The 25445-nt window shown below is 32.8% G+C and overlaps 1 protein-coding gene and 1 pseudogene across 4 annotated transcripts in view; both read right to left on the reverse strand.

Annotated features, from left to right (window-relative positions):
- The window catches only part of LOC149781054 (interferon-inducible double-stranded RNA-dependent protein kinase activator A homolog), a 47915-nt gene that overhangs the window by 12979 nt on the left and 9491 nt on the right, over nt 1–25445 (reverse strand). For all 4 annotated transcript variants that reach the window (XM_089938189.1, XM_089938190.1, XM_089938191.1 and 1 more), the window contains 2 exons: nt 6422–6591; nt 1024–1157 (listed from right to left, as the gene is read on the reverse strand). In XM_089938189.1, the coding sequence (XP_089794315.1) occupies nt 1024–1157; nt 6422–6591 (304 nt within the window). The remainder of the gene's footprint in view (nt 1–1023; nt 1158–6421; nt 6592–25445) is intronic.
- LOC149781055 (uncharacterized) lies at nt 7379–24918 on the reverse strand (annotated as a pseudogene).

A 25445-nucleotide genomic window follows, 5' to 3' on the forward strand; every position in this document is an offset into this window, starting at 1 on the left:
GTACATCTGTGTGTGAGTGTCTGTGTATCACTGTTCATTAATACCAGTGGTATAGAATCATCATAACAAATCATGTCAATCCACATGTCTGTACATCTGTGTGTGAGTGTCTGTGTATCAATGTTCATCATACCAGTGGTATAGAATCATTATAAAAAATCATGTCAATCCACATGTCTGTACATCTGTGTGTGAGTGTCTGTGTATCATTGTTCATCATACCAGTGGTATAGAATCATTATAAAAAATCATGTCAATCCACATGTCTGTACATCTGTGTGTGAGTGTCTGTGTATCACTGTTCATCATACCAGTGGTATAGAATCATTATAAAAAATCATGTCAATCCACATGTCTGTACATCTGTGTGTGAGTGTCTGTGTATCAATGTTCATCATACCAGTGGTATAGAATCATCATAACAAATCATGTCAATCCACATGGCTGTACATCTGTGTGTGTGTGTATGTGTATCAATGTTCATCATACCAGTGGTATAGAATCATTATAAAAAATCATGTCAATCCACATGTCTGTACATCTGTGTGTGAGTGTCCGTGTATCAATGTTCATCATACCAGTGGTATATAATCATCAAAACAAATCATGTCAATCCACATGGCTGTACATCTGTGTGTGTGTGTATGTGTATCACTGTTCATCATACCAGTGGTATAGAATCATTATAAAAAATCATGTCAATCCACACGTCTGTACATCTGTGTGTGTGTGTATGTGTATCAATGTTCATCATACCAGTGGTATAGAATCATTATAAAAAATCATGTCAATCCACATGTCTGTACATCTGTGTGTGAGTGTCTGTGTATCACTGTTCATCATGCCAGTGGTATAGAATCATTATAAAAAATCATGTCAATCCACATGTCTGTACATCTGTGTGTGAGTGTCTGTGTATCAATGTTCATCATACCAGTGGTATAGAATCATCATAACAAATCATGTCAATCCACATGTCTGTACATCTGTGTGTGTGTGTATGTGTATCAATGTTCATCATACCAGTGGTATAGAATCATCATCGTCCGATTCCTCAATGACCACATTGTTTCCACTTTCCTCCATCAACCCTCTTAAATGCTGCAGCATGTTGTTGGCCGCATTACGCTTTGCTGTTTTCTTTGAGCGTCCAGTACCTGATATTAAACAGTTCAAGTTCTTACTATTTCTTTTTTATCCCTCCACAATGCAGGCCTAACAAGAAATTTCACAAGAATGCCAAACGGCAGGTTATTTTATTGTATAGTTTGCTATTTTTGGGAAATTTCTGTGATTTATTGGTCTAAGATAACCTGCAAAAAATCCCATCCATTTGCTAAAATTAATGCTCAAAATTGATTTTATTCTGTGAAAATGTTTTTGTTTTAAAAATATGGTGGAAAAGATTCCATTTTGTTCCAAAGGAACATCCTGTTCTCAGTGTCTACTGTACAACTGATGAAAAAGTTTCTTGTAAATTGTATTTAAATTATTTCATTCTTCCCTTGACACCTGCCTTTGAAAACGGGACATGACATTAAATAATATCCTCCGCCTCGTCAAAATGATCCTCAATAGGCCAGGTTAATAGTCCAATATACATGTTGAGCATCACAGGAAAATACCCAATGACTTTAAAGTTTTGCTCCAGAAACAAAAGTATGAATGAATGAAGGACATATAGATGGATGGAGAAAAACTTTTATAAACATTTAAATGGTGTGTGTGAGTGTGTGTCTGTCTATATGTGATTTGGATTTTTAATGTAGCTTTAAAAAAATTTCAGTCATATCACTACGATGTCTGCAGTGTGACAGTTTATAGTGATGTCTAGCACTGGGGCATCATGTCATAGACATGTAGCATGATGCCCAGTCATGTTATCCTGACACCAGGCTGACCAGTCCTAACACTAACCTCGTCATGCTGAGCGCCAAGCAAGGCAGCTGTTAGCACCATTTTTGAAAGTCTTTGGTACGACTCGACCAGGAATCAAACCCATGACCTCTCGCATTTGAGGCGGACGCTCTGTCCACTAGGCCACTTGAGTGGTCAACATTTAAATGGAAGAATTCCTTTTAAAAGCATTTAAATGGAAGAATTTCTAACGGAAAAAATCTTGACCACTAGTTTAATAGACGTACTGTTCATCAAGATATCTTAAACAATTGTGGAGCTTTGCTCTGGAAATAAAAGCGTGAATGATGAATGGATGGACAATTGGACAAAAACATTAAATTGAAGAATTGTAAATAGCAAAGGCACATCTACACTTGCAATCTAAAAAGTGTACCAAATTTCTGAGAAATATCTTTAATGGATTTTATTCTTCTTCACTGTTACCCCCAAAACAAAAGATAACTGGATGGACTGAAGAGCAGTCAAAATAAATAAATATACCATTTACATGGAAACATAATTAACAGATTAAAACATTAATTTCACCTGACAAGACATTTTTAATTGGTGTTCATTTCTTTCAAAGTTGCCATCTGTTAACATTCACCAAAATGTTTCACTGATTTGTTGTTTTAAGATATAATTCACAATAATTGTCTACAATAAAACAATATATTGTGGTCTCATTTACCAATTCAAGATTTTCTTAACATGCAACACTAGGGGCCAATTTTTCAAAATATTTTCTTTTTAAAAAACATTGGATCCACACTAGGTACCATATTATAAGTGGGTCTGCAATTTATCAAGACACGAGTTATTGAGGGAGTGGTGTACTTGGCTGTATTCAATTATTCCATGCATAATGTGATTCCATGTTTTTTTTTACAACACGATACAGTTAAAGTAGTTTAAGAGATCCCTTTCCAGCTTCTAGAAAAGAACATGAATTTTAGAAGTGTCAAGGTCAGGGTCAGCAGTGAATTGAATCCCCAGCTATCATTGGTTGAAATAATATGCATGCATATTTGTTACTATTTTTGTGTATATGATTGTCTTCTCATGCAGCAATATGGCCATTTCAATATATGCTCCATGTGGACACTGAATTGCAAATCCAGGTGTTTTAACTTCATTTGGTCTCTTATGGCTGTCATGTCATTATTCTGGTAAATACAAACAACTGTTACTTGTTAAGACTGCCTATTAAGATGTGTCCAAATATTGACTTAGGTCATTCTGATAACAGACATGATTTTTGTCCTCCATGAATAAAAGCTGTAAAAAATGTGCAGGGGGGAAGGATGTTTGAGTCTGTGGATCAAGGGGCAGTGAATTGTACACTCATACAGGGGTGGGGGGGTGTTTGAGTTTGGGGGTCAATGGGCAGTGAATTGTACACTCATACAGGGGTGGGGGTGTTTGAGTTTGGGGGTCATGGGCAGTGAATTGTACACTAATACGGGGGGAGGGGTGTTTGAGTTTTGGGGGTCAAGGGGCAGTGAATGTGGGCGGGATGTGTGTGTTGGAGTTTAGGGGTCAAGGGGCAGTGAATTGTACACTCATATGGGGGGAGGGGTGTTTTAATTTGTGGGTCAAAGGGCAGTGAATTTACACTCATACAGGGGGGAGGGGTGTTTGAGTTTGGGGGTCAAGGGGCAGTGTATGTGGGCGGGGTGGGGGTGGGGGTGTTTGAGTTTGGGGGTCAAGGGGCAGTGAATTGTACACTCATGGACCTTATTGGACCACAGTGTTCACTGTCACATCTACTTACTACATGTGCATGTCAATGTTCAGTCACAATAATTTGTCAATTTGGCAGCAAATAATATATTACACTTTCCTCTTCTCTGAAAAAAATCAAAAATAAAACACCCAAATACATGAACTATATACAAATAATCACTTCAACCCATTTGTCTCTTCCTCCAATGGACACAACCAGTCTTGCTCTTTCTGCATCCTTGACAAATATTTCTTTTGCTTTCCTTCTGTCACTACTAACGTTTTAGGCTCAGTGTTTGATATTTTTCTCTTTTTTTTTCTGAAAGAGGGTTTCTCTTCTTTTCAAGCACCTCCTTGTAATTTGTGTGACATTCAATTTCACTGTATCCAACTTCTTTTGGAGGTGCTGGCTGCTGCTCTAAACTGCAATTAGTGCAATTCAGATCTTTTATGTAAAGAAAATGAAATGCCAGTCCTCTGACATTCAGTTTCTTACAAATTGTGCAATTCATTTTCTACTAACTTTCCACTTGAGCCATTCCCATTTCCACACATTTTTTCAAACCTTTATCCAAATGTTTTGTGTCCTGTTCTCTCTCAAAACCTTGAGATGCAATGTTTTGCAAGAATGCTTCTTTCTTTCCATCAGTTTCCATTACAATGGATGAACAGAAACTTCTGATCAATCAGAATACTCATTACAATAGTCGTATTTTAAAGAATATATTGAATGAATACTTCACAAGGATCACTGCAGAATGGGACTGGACAGACATTTCTTCACTAATCGGATCAGATATAAAAAATGGATTACACAGAGAAGAAAACCAGATTTTTCTTTAAAATGGACAAAAATCATGTCTGTGGTAAATACAAACAACTGTAAGGGCCCCAAGTGGTCTAAAGCTCTCAGAAAAATGGATCACTGCCATCTCACATCTGTCTGCATGGTTTCAAGTCTCGGGCTCAGTCAATGTGGGTAATAAAGCTAGCCAGTAGCTTCCTGTGAATTGGTGGTTCTTTCTGAGGTTTTCACAGGGTTTTCCTCCACCAGTTATACTGGCTGCCATGAATAGCCTATCTTGTTCAGAAAAATGGAATTAAACCCATAATAACAACACCACCAAACGACCATTATTTGTAAGACTGACTATGATGATAAGGGTCCAAATATCAACTTGGGTCAAATCAGCCAAGTTGCATTCTGACTATAGATTACAATTAATAGTTCTGTCACTAAGTTTTAGATTTTTATGTTCCCAAGTTTATGACATACAGGGGTCTTTTAATTGTTACTTTTATTGTTGACATTGTTTTTATACTCATAGATTTCTCACTGAATATTGAGTGCATCACCACAATCTCTCGCACATAAATTTACCTGGAATACACAATTTTAAATTTGTGTGAAATATTCAGGGTAATGGGTTATGTTGTGGGCTGAATGACATTTCTCAACGAAAGTGATATATGGTGGCCAGTGGAAGAACCTGGGAAAAACCACTGCATAAAACTAACAAATGGTAAGCTAATGGCACCTTTCTCACATACCCACGTTGACCTAGCCAGACACTCTGACCTACTCGGATAGAGGTGAGTTGGTATCAATCAGTAAAGGTAAGCGCTTTTGACCACTCAGCCTCATGTGTACTGGGTTATTGATAACCCTGCAAAAATAAATGCAAAATGTGGTCAGCAATTCCCTCACACACACACACACACACACACGCACACACATATATATATGTGTGATTATCCCACATTCCATGATGGAAAATGGTCTATAGTAATAAAAAAAAATTCAGTCATATCGCTACGATGTCTGCAGTGTGACAGTTGATAGTGATGTCTAGCACTGGGGCATCATGCCGCAGACATGTAGCATAATGGTCCCACCCAGTCACATTTCTAACTCGTTAGAAAATAGTCAAAAAGGGTAATAACTCTAAGGAAAACCTGAGGAGCACTCTAATTTGTTGATACGTGCATATTCAGATGAAGACCATAAGTATAAAAACTGTCTACATGTCTTACAGTTACAATGCACGAGCCACAAGATGAAAAGGGCAATCAAACAGAAATTATGAAAAATGAGCCATTAAAAAATAAGACTAGACTTTTCACAAGATTCTGTCTATACAAAATGTATGGCATCCATTCAACCAGTAAAAAAAGCAAAATCATCTGTTGGGATACACATCTTCAGATGATGACTGTAAAATTTCTCAAACTTCAATCTAATGAAATTATGTTTGCAAGATTTAGCTACTAGTTACAGTAACTTGAAACAAACAGTTATTTGTCAATATGCAATGCTTTAGATGATCCTATATGTACTAAGTTTCACAGCGATTTATCAAAAACTATGTAGCATTAATAAGATTTTTTCATACAGATTCAAATGCAAGACATCAAGATAATAACTGCAAAATGATTTGCTGACGTTCAAATCTTCCAATGATGCCCTTTTTATGTACCAAGTTTCATGGCAATTCTTTGAAATCTGTGATCCAAGTGACATTCAAAAGATTTTGTCACACACCACATTCTGCTTCAAGAAAAATGGCATTATCTCTTACATAAATTGTGGGAGCAAAGAAATTTGTTGATACACACATCTTCAGATGATGACAATGTTTACCAAGTTTCATGGTAATCCATCAAAAAATTGTATGATGGACAGAAGACAGACAGAATGACAAATAGAATTCATATATACCCTTATCTGTACAAAGGTATATAAAACTGAATTTCATGGAATTAAAATTAACTAGTTTTTATAATTCTGATTACGAACCCTTTTCTGCAAGTTTTCCTAGCTTGACAGTGCAAATAAATTCCTTAGCATGTGGTGGTCCCTGTTCGTTGGTGAATTCATATATTGGTGGCTTCATAAGCTTCTTTTGGGTGAATTCTTGTAACTCCCCGACTGGGTTCCCAGCACCCTCTTCTGACACTACAGGGGTTCTGAAATAAAACAGTCCCTCATTACAACGTGGTTTATGCAAACCATAAAAGGTGTACAGCACTACCTTGCAGCCAGCAGTTAATTCTAACAATAGCCAACATCAATGACACTGTTAACAGTATTTGAGACTATTCAGTGTATTAACCAGTATTATCTTGTTAATTAGTATCAATTAGTATTTACTATTAATTAAATAATAGGTCATGACACAAGCATACAGCAATATTATTCCAAATTCAAGCTGACTGCATCGTATGATTACAAGACAGAGGGCTACAAAAATGTAAATACAGGATCTTAACATCAATCGCATATCTTCATCTCGCGATCATGACAATAACGGAACTAAATTTACTCACCCAACCTCTACCTCCATGATCAACAATTGTCTCAGTAAAGAAAAAACTTAAGAACCCTTCTGAAAATAGTACAAGTACAATGACTTGTCTGATGATTATGTTTTCAGTTTCATAGCAATCCAATGAATACTGAAAAAGTTTTTGCATTCACAAAATTCTGCAATATTCTGCATCCAACTCCATGTTAAAAATGGCACTAAATTCTTTAATGCTCAAGTTGACCTCATCATTAACCTGATTACCTGTCAACCTGTGAATGCATTTTCAAAACATGTACTGAAACTGTTGGGGTGGAATAAAAATGGATTAAAGACATTACATTGTTTATTAAAGTTTATTAAATATATATATATATATGTGTGTGAATGATCACTTTCTTGGCAAGTCATTACACAACCAATATTGTTCCCTGACCCTCTAACAGTACTTGGGACTAAACATTTATTATTTCAAACTGTTCGTGGCCTCATCCTGAAAGTATATACACTTGGATGACTGACAAGTGGACTTACCGGGTTATATTTTTACTCCCAAATGGTCCACAGGAGCTGCAGTATCTCATTGTCCGATCAAAACTTGATTTTAAAGTATGGCCTCTTGAGTGTAGCCAATCAGGTACAAGATCACTTTTATAACACACATGGATGTTGTTCGTAATTAAAAAATCGTTACACATGCTAAAATGATACAATCCAAAAATACAATCTCTAGAGTGTACACAGATTCAGTCAGCATGAAACAATACCTCATTAACATGCATGGACATTGCTGATGATTGCCCACTGAAATCAACATCTGATCTGAAATATCACCCTTAAAGTGTTCCCAAAGTCAGCCAATCAGAACTAGAATGTTCACAAGTCAATCAGATTGTTAATATGTGAAGATGTTACACAATCAAACTCATCCAAGATCTTGATAATATAAGCTCCAATACCAAATACGATCAGAAATATAGACTCTGGAGTGTTCCCAAGAACAAACAATCCGATCTAAAGTGTTCACCAGCTAAACCAATCAGAAGCAAGATAACACTAAACCAATCAGAAGCAAGATAACACTAAACCAATCAGAAGCAAGATAACATCATTTATATCTGTGGATGTTGCCCATAATCGAACTCGTCTGAGCTCTTGATCAAACAAGCTTCAAAAGTGATCAAAACCTGATCCAGACATGATTTTGGTCTTCCACAGAAAAATCTGAAAATTTGAAAGAGGGTTTTGGGGTTCTCCCCAACAGGGTCTTGAGAGGCAGCAGCCCCGACCAAAGGCCCCTGGCCAAAAATGTATTTTACAATCATATTCTTCAGCTACTGGTGCAATCTAATGATCATATTATATAACAAAATAATCATTTGAGAAACTAACAAACTTACCAAAAAATTTCAACTTGACTTGAATAATTTCACAATATTTATTGTCACATGAATTTGTTCTCCAATACTATTGGTGCTTTGGTTATTTCATGTGCATGTCAGTGTTCACATCGTAATTAAGTCAAAATAATTTGGAAATTTTTGCTGCCAACATATTATACTTTTCTCTTTTCATAACAAATCTGTAAAAATAAACACCCAAGTACATCAACTACATACAAATAATCCCATACATTCACTTGTCTTTTTCTCCACTGGACACAACCTGCTGAGATGCCAACTGAGCTCCTTTTGTGGCTTCGTTAAAGATTTCTTTAGCCTTCCTTTTTGTCACCACTGACCTTTTTGGCTCACTGTGCAATTGTTTCTTTTCCTTCTCAACAAGAGCCTTTTTCCTTTTTTCTTTTTCAAGCTCCTGTTTGTAATGGTGACAGCATATTCTGTTCTCATGCAAGAAATCTTTTTTCTTACAGTAATTAACTTCACTTTTTCCAGATGCCTTTAGGCCATATTTTATCTTTATGAAATGAGTTGTAGGTTTCAATGTTTATCCTTCCTGATTTAGAATAAAAAATATCATTCATAACGCTGAACGAGGATTCAACTTGTGGGCAATGAAAACAACTCAGTCAAGACATGACCATCATAGATAAACATGCGTATCTGGAAAAAATATCACCACTCTCCCAACAGTGATCTATGCGTTGTCCCTTTTTAAACTCTGGAAGGGAATTAGTTTGGAATCTTCTAACTTCCAAATCATATTTGTCCTACTCATCCTCAGTTAAAACATTTGAGTTGGCAATCTCTGAAGGTATGTGAGAGACAAGAAGTGGCCGCTGGCGTCTGGATGGATTGCAGCAACAGTCTTCAGAACTTGTTGTTGATAGGTAACTTGTCTTGCAGAGTCTTGCCACAGGAACTTGTCTTGCAGAGTCTTGCCACAGGAACTTGTCTTGCAGAGTCTTGCCACAGGAACTTGTCTTGCAGAGTCTTGCCATAGGCAACAAACATGCTTCTTCAACCTGCAAATATTAACATGTGGTAAAATAAAAACATAAATGTAATATATCTGATCTTGTATAAAGTATAGACAGCGTTGAAACAAAACTTTACTTGTATGACAAAATTGTATAAAATTAAAAAATTATATAACAGTGCTGTGTTGTACAAGTTTTTGTTTGTTCTCCCTTGTTCCGGTATGTGTATTTTTATAGTGTGATCATATTTCATGGTGTAATTGTTTCTGATGGGTGGGTGTGATTGTTACTTTTCAGTAGTGACAAAAATGTAGGAACAATTCTCACTTTTCTGGACAATGGCACTGTGTTGCAATAAAAATGTACCTGTTTTAGAAAACTCTTCACAATATGGTCCTTTCTGGCAGAATTCTGTACAATCTTTTGAGCTTTAGCACCAATAAACATGAATTCAGGTTTCAAGAGCTTCTCAGAAGATTTGATATCCAGGTTCTTGAGCTTTGTTGCACTAGTTATAACTTCTGGTTTCACATAGCATCCAATAAAGTCCTTAAATAGTTTCACCTGTTGAATAAAATAATTAAATGAAATATAGTTATCTTCAATTATTCCTATTTAAAATGTATGGTGTTATAATCTGAACTTTAAAAATACCCAAAATGTTTCATCTACACATAATGTAACTAAAATTTGCAGTACTACTTGTGCCCCTATTACATAAAAGATGATTAGGAGGGGCAGAAATATACAGTTATTAAACAAATGATAGGATGAGAAGCATGATAATTTACATCACTAATAGTAGCATGCTGAAACAACTATAAAAATAAATCAAAACATGCTTACAAACATTTTCAAATGCTGTTAGAATACAAAGAAACACAAACACATGCAAATTAATCATAAAACTGAACAGAAAGTGTAATATCCCAATTAGGATATTTCTGCATCTCTTACTTTACTTACATGCAACATTAATGATCAAAAACTAATTGTGGGAAAAAACGAAACAAAATAGAACAAACATGAAATGAAAAAGACTAGTACCTTTCTTATTTTAGTAATTCTCTCCTTGGAAGTTTCTGATACTCCATGCCTCTGGTATATCTCTACAATGGCAGGAAGGAACTTCACTCCTTCTGAATTTAACTTGGATATCCATGGAAAATAAAATACTGTCAGCACATCAAACAATCTCAGTGTATCCCAAGTGACATCATACACAGATGGCCATCTGTGACAGACATATTCCTGAGGCATGGTATATTTCACAGAGAGGATAACACAAATCTCCTCAAATAACCTCACAGATCAGGTGATGACTTCAAGTCACTGAACAGGTCATTGTACAACTGTTCAATAAACCAAAGAAAGGGTTTACGGAATGATTTGGCAGCATTATGAACATGATGACATCAATCTCCATCCACATCCAATAAATGGGGCACTTTCTCACTCCTTGTTCTCGTTTCCAATCCAGATTTTGAGCCATGCATAACATTACACGAGTCCATAAGAACAGACATAAGATTTGTCCATGGAATGTCATTCTTTTTTAATAAATTTGTCAGTGCCAGATACAGCGTCTCAGTGTTCACTTTGGTGACGGACAATGAAGCAAAGTGTTGAACAACAACTTGTCTCTGGATTGAAGAAAAATAACAAGAATTGTGAGAATTTTCTGTAAGTCTGAACTGGTACTTTCATCCATATTTAAAGAAAAGTTGGTGGATTTCGTTACTGTAATCAGTTTCTTGAACGTTTTCCCAACACCAAATCTAAGTTTGTATGATGCAGTTGTCCGACTCACACTTATCCCATCCAGTGCTTTTTTATCATAGGCCAAAGTTTTTGTAAGATCAATCAGACCAGGAGCAACTGAAAATGGTAATGAATTCTCTGCGGTAAAAGCAAGAATCATTGCTTCTGCATTTGTGATTCTGTTAGACAGAAGTGTTATTGTTAGTGGTGCTGGTTCCTGAATCTTAGCAGCCAATTTAAACATTGGATGAATGCCATATGGTACTTGGTCCAACTCTGATGTTCCAGTACTGCTCTTTCTGAAAGCCACTGAGGAAAAAGAAATGCATTCAAATGACTGACTTTCGTCCTTTATTCAAGTCGATTAGTAATGATAATAATACTTTATTCAAGTCGATTAGTAATGATAATAATACTTTATTCAAGTCGATTAGTAATGATAATAATACTTTATTCAAGTCAATTAGTAATGATGATAATACTTTATTCAAGTCGATTAGTAATGATAATAATACTTTATTCAAGTCAATTAGTAATGATGATAATACTTTATTCAAGTCGATTAGTAATGATAATAATACTTTATTCAAGTCAATTAGTAATGATGATAATACTTTATTCAAGTTGATTAGTAATGATAATAATACTTTATTCAAGTCAATTAGTAATGATGATAATACTTTATTCAAGTCGATTAGTAATGATGATAATACTTTATTCAAGTCGATTAGTAATGATAATAATACTTTATTCAAGTCGATTAGTAATGATAATAATACTTTATTCAAGTCGATTAGTAATGATAATAATACTTTATTCAAGTCGATTAGTAATGATAATAATACTTTATTCAAGTCGATTAATAATGACAATAATACTTTATTCAAGTCGATTAGTAATGATAATAATACTTTATTCAAGTCGATTAGTAATGACAATAATACTTTAATTAATCTCAATCAGCCGGTGAGCTGAAGGCATGTATTAAAAAAATGTTAGCACAGACAGTAAATTATATTTCTATTTTGGCATAGAAAGATCTTGCATTTGTGGATTAAAAGCTGAAAGGGATGTACACAATTTATATAATTATGCGGATATTTCATATTAAACACTGTATGTAAAACTATTGTGAACATTTCATTCTCGTGTGTTTGGATAATTAGCCGATTTTTAAAACAAGAATGCAATGATCTGACATATACTATGAAATACAGAGACTGGATAATACATATTCTGATAATCTGGTGGCATAATATTTTGAACTTTGTACAAGAGGCCTGATTCCATACACTTAAACTACCCATAAAAGGTTATCATTAAACTTGTTCAAAAAACTTTCCATTGTGTACTGCACATTATCATCTTAAAGACTTACAGAGAGATTCATTAACAGGCAGTCCATTTATTTTAAAGGACAAAATGAGCATTGTCCAAAGAACATAAAAGCATAAAATAACAATAATATAACCTTCAGATTTGTGTTCAACTTCAGCAAGAAACACAAATGCGAGCTCTGTACGCACTCAAAACCATTAACTACTGTACATAATATATAAGGTCTGCTTCAAAATTACTTAATACATATGTAAAATTAATAAAGGCACTCAGAGAATTTACCCTTGCACAATATTTCTTAAAGAAAATAAATATATATATATCTAAAATGATGCAGTGTTCCTCGTCCATTCATACAAATCTGGCTACCATAGTGGAAAGCCTCCAACTAGCTTCTATAAACATGACCTGATTTCCCTGCAAAAAAGATATATAAAAGAAATATTTACCACCAAGACTGTAGTTGTGCTTCTGAGCTTCAATTTTTCCGTATGCAGCTTCTTTTGTAGGTGCTGTTCCAAACTTTTCCAACCGTGATTACAATAATTAAATCTTTCTTGCAGAGGTCACAAAATGCCAGTCCTCAAGCACTCAGTTTTCTTATAAACTGACCAACTTAAATTTCTGTCAACTTTTTGCTCCAACCATTCCCATTTCTGTACATTTTTTTAAAACCTTTATTTAAACTTCTTGTGTCATGGTATCTCTCAACAACTCAGCATGCTTCTTCTTTCCACTGCCATCAGTTTCCATTACATGAAGATTCATTGGTTGAATTTAAACTTTTGACCAATCAGAATATTCTTTAGAGATTCGTGGGTTAACTAATATATATGGAACGAATATGTTACAAGTGTCGTTGCAGAATGGGACCAGACAGACCATTTTTTTTAAAAACCGGATGGGAGAGGATTAAAAAAACATACCAAGAAAAATCTGATTCAAGGCAGGGGATACGCAGAATTCCACTTTAAAACGGAGAAAAACCATGTATGCTGATCATAAATACGACCTCCTGAACGTTCACAAACTTGGTCAATCATATGTAATATGCCATCATCAACACGTGTGGATGTTCCTCCTAGATGAACACATCTGAGATCTCAATTTCATGACTGAACACATCTGAGATCTCAATTTCATGACTGAACACATCTGAGATCTCAATTTCATGACTGAACACATCTGAGATCTCAATTTCATAACTGAACACATCTGAGATCTCAATTTTATAACTGAACACATCTGAGATCTTAATCTAATAAGCATAACATACTAAATCTGATCAGAAATAAATGTCTAAAGCATTAACAGGTGTTGACACAAGGATGGACACCAGACAGGTGTTGACACAAGGATGGACACAAGACAAGTGACCCAAAATCTGCAAGATAAAATGCACTCACAAGATTCCGTTTAACAATGCATTCAGCTGGAGATGAATAAATATGTGCATCTTCAGGAGATAACACACAAAGTTTAATGGGAATCAAATGAAGCAGAATAACTGCATCAATAAGATTCTATCATGCACTACACAAAGTCATGAAGTTAGGAAATCTTATAAAAAAAATAGCAAAAGCTGTGTGGTTTCTTCATATGCATATCTTCAAAAGATCAAAACCAGTTGTATTTGCATTTAGTTAGAAGACCAATATGGCAATAACTCTTAACAAAAATAGATAAGTAAATTTCATTTAATCATCAGATGATGATAACTATAATATTTACCCAAATTTCATTTATTTAAACTGACACCATTCACATAACCATAACATTTACCCAAATTTCATTTATTTAAACTGATACCATTCACATAACGATAACATTTACCCAAATTTCATGGCCATCTATTATTTAAACTGATACCAATCACATAACAATAACATTTACCCAAATTTCATTTATTTAAATGGATACCATTCACATAACTATAACATTTACCCAAATTTCATTCATTTAAACGGATACCATTCACATAACTATAACATTTACCCAAATTTCATGGCCATCTATTATTTAAACTGATACCATTCACATAACTATAACATTTACCCAAATTTCATTTATTTAAACGGATACCATTCACATAACTATAACATTTACCCAAATTTCATGACAATCTATTATTTAAACTGATACCATTCACATAACCATAACATTTACCCAAATTTCATGACAATCTATTATTTAAATTGATACCATTCAAATAACCATAACATTTACCCAAATTTCATGGCAATCTATTATTTAAACTGATACCATTCACATAACTATAACATTTACCAAAATTTCATGGCCATCTATTATTTAAACTGATACCATTCACATAACCATAACATTTACCCAAATTTCATTTATTTAAACGGATACCATTCACATAACTATAACATTTACCCAAATTTCATGGCAATCTATTATTTAAACTGATACCATTCACATAACTATAACATTTACCCAAATTTCATTTATTTAAACGGATACCATTCACATAACTATAACATTTACCCAAATTTCATGGCAATCTATTATTTAAACTGATACCATTCACATAACTATAACATTTACCCAAATTTCATGGCAATCTATTATTTAAACTGATACCATTCACATAACCATAACATTTACCCAAATTTCATTTATTTAAACGGATACCATTCACATAACTATAACATTTACCCAAATTTCATGACAATCTATTATTTAAACTGATACCATTCACATAACCATAACATTTACCCAAATTTCATGACAATCTATTATTTAAACTGATACCATTCACATAACTATAACATTTACCCAAATTTCATGACAATCTATTATTTAAACTGATACCATTCACATAACTATAACATTTACCCAAATTTCATGGCAATCTATTATTTAAACTGATACCATTCACATAACTATAACATTTACCCAAATTTCATGGCCATCTATTATTTAAACTGATACCATTCACATAACTATAACATTTACCCAAATTTCATGACAATCTATTATTTAAACTGATACCATTCACATAACTATAACATTTACCCAAATTTCATGGCCATCTATTATTTAAACTGATACCATTCACATAACTATAACATTTACCCAAATTTCATTTATTTAAACTGATACCATTCACATAACCATAACATTTACCCAAATTTCATGGCAATCTATTATTTAAACTGATACCATTCACATAACTATAACATTTACCCAAATTTCATGGCCATCTATTATTTAAACTGATACCATTCACATAACCGTAACATTTACCCAAATTTCATGGCAATCTATTATTTAAACTGATACCATTCACATAACTATAACATTTACCCAAATTTCATTTATTTAAACTGATACCATTCAAATAACCATAACATTTACCCAAATTTCATGACAATCTATTATTTAAACTGATACCATTCAAATAACTATAACATTTACCCAAATTTCATTTATTTAAATGGATACCATTCACATAACTATAACATTTACCCAAATTTCATTCATTTAAACGGATACCATTCACATAACCATAACATTTACCCAAATTTCATGACAATCTATTATTTAAACTGATACCATTCAAATAACCATAACATTTACCCAAATTTCATTTATTTAAATGGATACCATTCACATAACTATAACATTTACCCAAATTTCATTTATTTAAACTGATACCATTCAAATAACCATAACATTTACCCAAATTTCATGACAATCTATTATTTAAACTGATACCATTCAAATAACTATAACATTTACCCAAATTTCATGACAATCTATTATTTAAACTGATACCATTCACATAACCATAACATTTACCCAAATTTCATTTATTTAAATGGATACCATTCACATAACTATAACATTTACCCAAATTTCATTTATTTAAACTGATACCATTCACATAACCATAACATTTACCCAAATTTCATTTATTTAAATGGATACCATTCACATAACTATAACATTTACCCAAATTTCATTTATTTAAACGGATACCATTCACATAACCATAACATTTACCCAAATTTCATGACAATCTATTATTTAAACTGATACCATTCACATAACCATAACATTTACCCAAATTTCATTTATTTAAATGGATACCATTCACATAACTATAACATTTACCCAAATTTCATTTATTTAAACTGATACCATTCACATAACAATAACATTTACCCAAATTTCATTTATTTAAATGGATACCATTCACATAACTATAACATTTACCCAAATTTCATTTATTTAAACGGATACCATTCACATAACCATAACATTTACCCAAATTTCATGACAATCTATTATTTAAACTGATACCATTCACATAACTATAACATTTACCCAAATTTCATTTATTTAAATGGATACCATTCACATAACTATAACATTTACCCAAATTTCATTTATTTAATTTGACACCATTCACATAACCATAACATTTACCCAAATTTCATGGCCATCTATTATTTAAACTGATACCATTCACATGACTATAACATTTACCCAAATTTCAGTTATTTAAACGGATACCATTCACATAACCATAACATTTACCCAAATTTCATGACAATCTATTATTTAAACTGATACCATTCACATAACTATAACATTTACCCAAATTTCATTTATTTAAATGGATACCATTCACATAACTATAACATTTACCCAAATTTCATTTATTTAATTTGACACCATTCACATAACCATAACATTTACCCAAATTTCATGGCCATCTATTATTTAAACTGATACCATTCACATGACTATAACATTTACCCAAATTTCAGTTATTTAAACGGATACCATTCACATAACCATAACATTTACCCAAATTTCATGACTATCTATTATTTAAACTGATACCATTCAAATAACCATAACATTTACCCAAATTTCATTTATTTAAATGGATACCATTCACATAACTATAACATTTACCCAAATTTCATTCATTTAAACGGATACCATTCACATAACTATAACATTTACCCAAATTTCAGTCATTTAAACGGATACCATTCACATAACCATAACATTTACCCAAATTTCATGGCCATCTATTATTTAAACTGATACCATTCACATAACAATAACATTTACCCAAATTTCATTTATTTAAAAGGATACCATTCACATAACTATAACATTTACCCAAATTTCATTTATTTAAACGGATACCATTCACATAACGATAACATTTACCCAAATTTCATGGCCATCTATTATTTAAACTGATACCATTCACATAACAATAACATTTACCCAAATTTCATTTATTTAAAAGGATACCATTCACATAACTATAACATTTACCCAAATTTCATTTATTTAAATGGATACCATTCACATAACCATAACATTTACCCAAATTTCATTTATTTAAATGGATACCATTCACATAACAATAACATTTACCCAAATTTCATGGCAATCTATTATTTAAACTGATACCATTCACATAACAATAACATTTACCCGGGGCCCCGAGTGGCCGAGTGGTCTAAAGCGCTCTTCGTTACGGATCACTGCCATCTCACCTCTGTCTGCGGCGGTTCGAGTCTAAGATTCAGCCAATGTGGGCATGTGAGAAAGCCTGGCAGTAGCTTCTCGTGGGTCGGTGGTTCTTTCCGGGGTTTTCCGGGTTCTTCCTCCACCATTAATACTGGCCGCCATGTATAGCCTATCGTGCTGAAAAATGGCGTTAAACCCCACAACAACAACAACAACAACAACAACATTTACCCAAATTTCATTTATTTAAATGGACACCATTCACATAACTATAACATTTACCCAAATTTCATTTATTTAAATGGATACCATTCACATAACTATAACATTTACCCAAATTTCATTTATTTAAACGGATACCATTCACATAACCATAACATTTACCCAAATTTCATGGCCATCTATTATTTAAACTGATACCATTCACATAACCATAACATTTACCCAAATTTCATTTATTTAAATTGATACCATTCACATAACCATAACATTTACCCAAATTTCATGACAATCTATTATTTAAACTGATACCATTCACAGAACAATAACATTTACCCAAATTTCATTTATTTAAATTGATACCATTCAAATAACCATAACATTTACCCAAATTTCATGGCCATCTATTATTTAAACTGATACCATTCACATAACTATAACATTTACCCAAATTTCATTTATTTAAACTGATACCATTCAAATAACCATAACATTTACCCAAATTTCATGGCAATCTATTATTTAAACTGATACCATTCAAATAACCATAACATTTACCCAAATTTCATTTATTTAAATTGATACCATTCACATAACCATAACATTTACCCAAATTTCATGGCCATCTATTATTTAAACTGATACCATTCACATAACAATAACATTTACCCAAATTTCATTTATTTAAACGGATACCATTCACATAACTATAACATTTACCCAAATTTCATTTATTTAATTTGACACCATTCACATAACCATAACATTTACCCAAATTTCATGGCCATCTATTATTTAAACGGATACCATTCACATAACCATAACATTTACCCAAATTTCATGGCAATCTATTATTTAAATTGATACCATTCACAGAACCGTAACATTTACCCAAATTTCATGGCAATCTATTATTTAAATTGATACCATTCACAGAACCGTAACATTTACCCAAATTTCATTTATTTAAACTGATACCATTCACATAACCATAACATTTACCCAAATTTCATGACAATCAATTATTTAAACTGATACCATTCAAATAACCATAACATTTACCCAAATTTCATGGCCATCTATTATTTAAACTGATACCATTCACATAACCATAACATTTACCCAAATTTCATTTATTTAAACTGATACCATTCACATAACCATAACATTTACCCAAATTTCATGACAATCTATTATTTAAACTGATACCATTCAAATAACCATAACATTTACCCAAATTTCATGGCCATCTATTATTTAAACTGATACCATTCACATAACAATAACATTTACCCAAATTTCATGGCCATCTATTATTTAAACTGATACCATTCACATAACCATAACATTTACCCAAATTTCATGGCCATCTATTATTTAAACTGATACCATTCACATAACCATAACATTTACCCAAATTTCATGGCCATCTATTATTTAAACTGATACCATTCACATAACCATAACATTTACCCAAATTTCATGGCCATCTATTATTTAAACTGATACCATTCACATAACCATAACATTTACCCAAATTTCATGACAATCTATTATTTAAACTGATACCATTCACATAACCATAACATTTACCCAAATTTCATTTATTTAAATGGATACCATTCACATAACCATAACATTTACCCAAATTTCATGGCCATCTATTATTTAAACTGTTACCATTCACATAACCATAACATTTACCCAAATTTCATGACAATCTATTATTTAAACTGATACCATTCACATAACTATAACATTTACCCAAATTTCATTTATTTAAACTGATACCATTCACATAACCATAACATTTACCCAAATTTCATGACAATCTATTATTTAAACTGATACCATTCACATAACCATAACATTTACCCAAATTTCATTTATTTAAACTGATACCATTCACATAACTATAACATTTACCCAAATTTCATTTATTTAAACTGATACCATTCACATAACCATAACATTTACCCAAATTTCATGACAATCTATTATTTAAATTGATACCATTCACATAACTATAACATTTACCCAAATTTCATGGCAATCTATTATTTAAACTGATACCATTCACATAACAATAACATTTACCCAAATTTCATTTATTTAAATGGATACCATTCACATAACCATAACATTTACCCAAATTTCATGACAATCTATTATTTAAACTGATACCAATCACAGAACCGTAACATTTACCCAAATTTCATTTATTTAAATTGATACCATTCACATAACTATAACATTTACCCAAATTTCATTTATTTAAATTGATACCATTCACATAACCATAACATTTACCCAAATTTCATGGCCATCTATTATTTAAACGGATACCATTCACATAACAATAACATTTACCCAAATTTCATTTATTTAAACGGATACCATTCACATAACAATAACATTTACCCAAATTTCATGACAATCTATTATTTAAACTGATACCATTCATATAACCATAACATTTACCCAAATTTCATTTATTTAAATGGATACCATTCACATAACCATAACATTTACCCAAATTTCATGGCCATCTATTATTTAAACTGATACCATTCACATAACCATAACATTTACCCAAATTTCATGACAATCTATTATTTAAACTGATACCATTCACATAACCATAACATTTACCCAAATTTCATTTATTTAAATGGATACCATTCACATAACCATAACATTTACCCAAATTTCATGGCCATCTATTATTTAAACTGATACCATTCACATAACCATAACATTTACCCAAATTTCATGACAATCTATTATTTAAACTGATACCATTCACATAACCATAACATTTACCCAAATTTCATTTATTTAAATGGATACCATTCACATAACAATAACATTTACCCAAATTTCATGGCCATCTATTATTTAAACTGATACCATTCACATAACCATAACATTTACCCAAATTTCATGGCCATCTATTATTTAAACTGATACCATTCAAATAACCATAACATTTACCCAAATTTCAAGGCAATCTATTATTTAAACTGATACCATTCACATAACAATAACATTTACCCAAATTTCATTTATTTAAATGGATACCATTCACATAACCATAACATTTACCCAAATTTCATGGCCATCTATTATTTAAACTGATACCATTCACATAACCATAACATTTACCCAAATTTCATGACAATCTATTATTTAAACTGATACCATTCACAGAACCGTAACATTTACCCAAATTTCATTTATTTAAATTGATACCATTCACATAACCATAACATTTACCCAAATTTCATTCATTTAAACTGATACCATTCAAATAACTATAACATTTACCCAAATTTCATGGCCATCTATTATTTAAACGGATACCATTCACATAACAATAACATTTACCCAAATTTCATTTATTTAAACGGATACCATTCACATAACAATAACATTTACCCAAATTTCATGGCCATCTATTATTTAAACTGATACCATTCACATAACAATAACATTTACCCAAATTTCATTTATTTAAACGGATACCATTCACATAACGATAACATTTACCCAAATTTCATTTATTTAAACTGATACCATTCACATAACTATAACATTTACCCAAATTTCATTTATTTAAATGGATACCATTCACATAACAATAACATTTACCCAAATTTCATGACAATCTATTATTTAAACTGATACCATTCACATAACAATAACATTTACCCAAATTTCATTTATTTAAACGGATACCATTCACATAACGATAACATTTACCCAAATTTCATTTATTTAAACTGATACCATTCACATAACTATAACATTTACCCAAATTTCATTTATTTAAACTGATACCATTCACATAACTATAACATTTACCCAAATTTCATTTATTTAAATGGATACCATTCACATAACGATAACATTTACCCAAATTTCATTTATTTAATTTGACACCATTCACATAACGATAACATTTACCCAAATTTCATGGCCATCTATTATTTAAACTGATACCATTCACATAACAATAACATTTACCCAAATTTCATTTATTTAAACTGATACCATTCACATAACCATAACATTTACCCAAATTTCATTATTTTAAACTGACACCATTGACAAGATTTTGTTGGCTTAAGTCAAAATAAACAAAACAGTTTTCTGACATGTTCATCTTCAGGCGATGATCATCATATTCACCAAATTTCACAGCAAGCCATCAAGCACTGTATGCATTCACAAGATTATGTGCTGGAGAGATGGATGTGCTGGCCAGACGGCTGGATGAGGATTCCCATATTTCCTTGCCTCAATATAAAAGGGGCCAATATAAATAAAGAACTAAGAAAGGATTATCAAAACTTAAATCCATTTCATGCTTTCTCACATATCCCTTATTTTGCTGTCTTCCCTTGATAACCTTGATTCATGGCGATTTCTTTCTAAGGAGTTTTCAGTGATTTGTCAAGGACCTTTAAAAGTATTCAAAGTTGTTTTTCTCCACAAAATAAATTAAGCCTTTTTCCATAAGTTACTAAGTGTTATTTATGTGGTGGTGAACTACAAATTTTTACCAAAGGCAGTAAAAGATGAAATAAAGGACAAGATCAACATTTTAGTTGTATGTAGTGGATGTCACCATCAATTTCAATTACACCATCTTAGGAAGTGACATATGTGCCTATTGGACACATTTATTACAGTGGCCCCCCTCTTATACAGCCACCACTTCTGCACTGGGAAAGTGGCCTTATAAGACAGGTGGCCTTTCCAGAGGGGGACTAAATTTTTGTGAGAAGTGTATGTAATGTATGTAGTAAGAAAGCTACATACTTCAAAGCATTTAAAATCTTCATTTAAAGGTAACATTGATTATTAAAAGTTTCTTCTATACTTAAGACTTATTTCAACTGAATACATTAATAGTTGTGGCCCTGAGTGGTCAAGTGGTCTAAAGCGCTCTCCATTACGGAACACTGCCATTTCACCTCTGTCCGTGATGGTTTGAGTCTCAGAATCGGCCAATGTGGGTATGTGAGAAGGCTTGCCAGTAGCTTCTCGAGGGTCAGTGGTTCTTTCCGGGGATTTCCCAGGTCCTTCCTCCACCATTAATACTGGCCGCCATGTATAGCCTATCGTGTGCTGAAACAGACAGCGCTTTAGACCACTCGGCCACTCGGGGCCCCCATATAAGATTTAATTATGCAGATGAAACTTTTGTGCAGTGGATGATGTGCCTTCTTTGTAAATTAAGTAATAAATGTGTTGTGACGTGATTTTTCAGTCTTTGTCTAGTACTCTGTTTCGTTCAAGGATATTACGTCCAGTTGTAATCATCAAAGAGAAGAACTCAACAGATGTGTGAAGCCCAGAACTCTATTATAACATTATTGAGCCCATTTCCCTTAAACATGGCTTTTACAGGCAATGATATAATATTAATCTTACTGTTACATGTACTTTAGTCAACACTTCTTTCAGTAACGGAAACTTGACAATGGGAGACATGAATTGGCGATAATTTTACTACTTACCTTACATCACGACATGAATTAATTATTGGTTCTAGATACATTTGAAGAAAAAGTGCAGAGAACATTTTACATTTCTGTACTGATATGCTGGCCAACAGTCGCATTAGAGGTGGTGGCCATTCTTGAGGGGCACTTTTGAATACAAATTCGTTGTTGCCAAGGGATTCTGGATGTAAGAAGCAGGTAACCGCTTTTTTTTTTTTGTGGGGGGGGCGCGTTCATGAGGGGGACTACTGTACTAGTATAAACAGTGTCTGAGAAATGAAAACCCATCACAGAGAGTAAAATATGGGCTGTAATGACCTACTACAGTAAAACGTGTCTTGAAAGACCACTGCTATGTGAGACCACCTGTCTTGTGAGACCACATTCTCAGTGCACAAATTTATTGATTATATAGGATTGTGACCTGTTATGAGAGACCACCTGTCTTGAGAGACCATAATTTTTTGGCAAAAGAGGTGGTCTTTCAAGACAGGTTCTACTGTACTAAAATAAATGAGTATTACTCATCAAGAGACATTCCTCTTCAACACATTTCATAATTCCATGTAGTACAAAACTTATTGCTTCATGGGCTTAGGATGGAAACCTAATGCAAGCCAGTAAACTGTAAAGTGAAGTGTAATTTTTGTATACAGGTGTTGTACTAATACAGTTCCAAACAATCAATAATCATCAAGTTTAATGATTCAAGCATGATCAGTTAAAACACAATAATAACAAAAACTTAGTTTGTGAAGTGTAAAATATAGGTCACAGTGACATACATTTAGGACATGTGTGTGGTACTCAAGATACATCTACTCAGTTTCCTGATTCCAGGTACAACACAGTATTTACAAAGAATGCAAAAGTATGGGTATAGCACAGTATGTACACAGAATGCAAAAGTATGGGTACAACACAGTATATAAACAGAATGCAAAAACTGGGTACAACACAGTATCTACACTGGAAGCAAAAATCTTGTGTGTTCTTCAGCTGATGCAAAACCTTAAATTAATCCAGGCAAATGTGAATGTTGGTCACAGTGACATTCTTTGCTTGTAAGGGTGAGGTATTAACAAAGATGCATATGATCAAGAGGTTTCCTGATTCTAGCATGAACAGTGCAAGAGAAATAAATTCAGATCTCAAAACTGATCACAAGTCTGTGAAAAGTGAAATATGAGTCACAGTGATCGATATTTGTGATACACATGAAGAACTCACCAAGATGCATCTTCTCACCAAGTTTCATAATTATACATATGATGCAAAATATCAATCTGGTCACATGTTAAATGAAATAAAACTTAACCTAAGCCACATAAATGTGAAATGTAGGTCACAATGACCTTTTTTTTAGCTATTAAGGTGTTGTACTAATAATGGTACATATAATCATCTAGTTTGATGACTGGCAGTGATTGAAAAATAAACCTATCACACAAAATTTAACCAAAGTCAGTGAAGCATGAAATATGGGTCATGACAGTGACCACCATTTGTGATGAGGTCACACCAAGTTTCCATGTTTAACTGTATGTACACAGTTTTGAAAAAAAGAAACAAACCAGACAATGCAAACACTGTTGCCTAGGACCTAGGAAAAGCAACAGATGCAGTAAGGTGATACATATGTTTTTATATAGTGGACACTGCCAACTACTGTAGTAAGACATACAATACCTGTCCTCTATGAATCTGAGGCGTGCTAATGGTAATTTTAACATAAACCACTCCAAACTTGCTAGGTACAGATAAGAATCTTTTCTATTTCTTGTC

This window comes from Sinohyriopsis cumingii, chromosome 16 (assembly GCF_028554795.1).
Source record: "Sinohyriopsis cumingii isolate HCF-2022 chromosome 16, ASM2855479v2, whole genome shotgun sequence".
NCBI lineage: Eukaryota > Metazoa > Mollusca > Bivalvia > Unionida > Unionidae > Sinohyriopsis > Sinohyriopsis cumingii.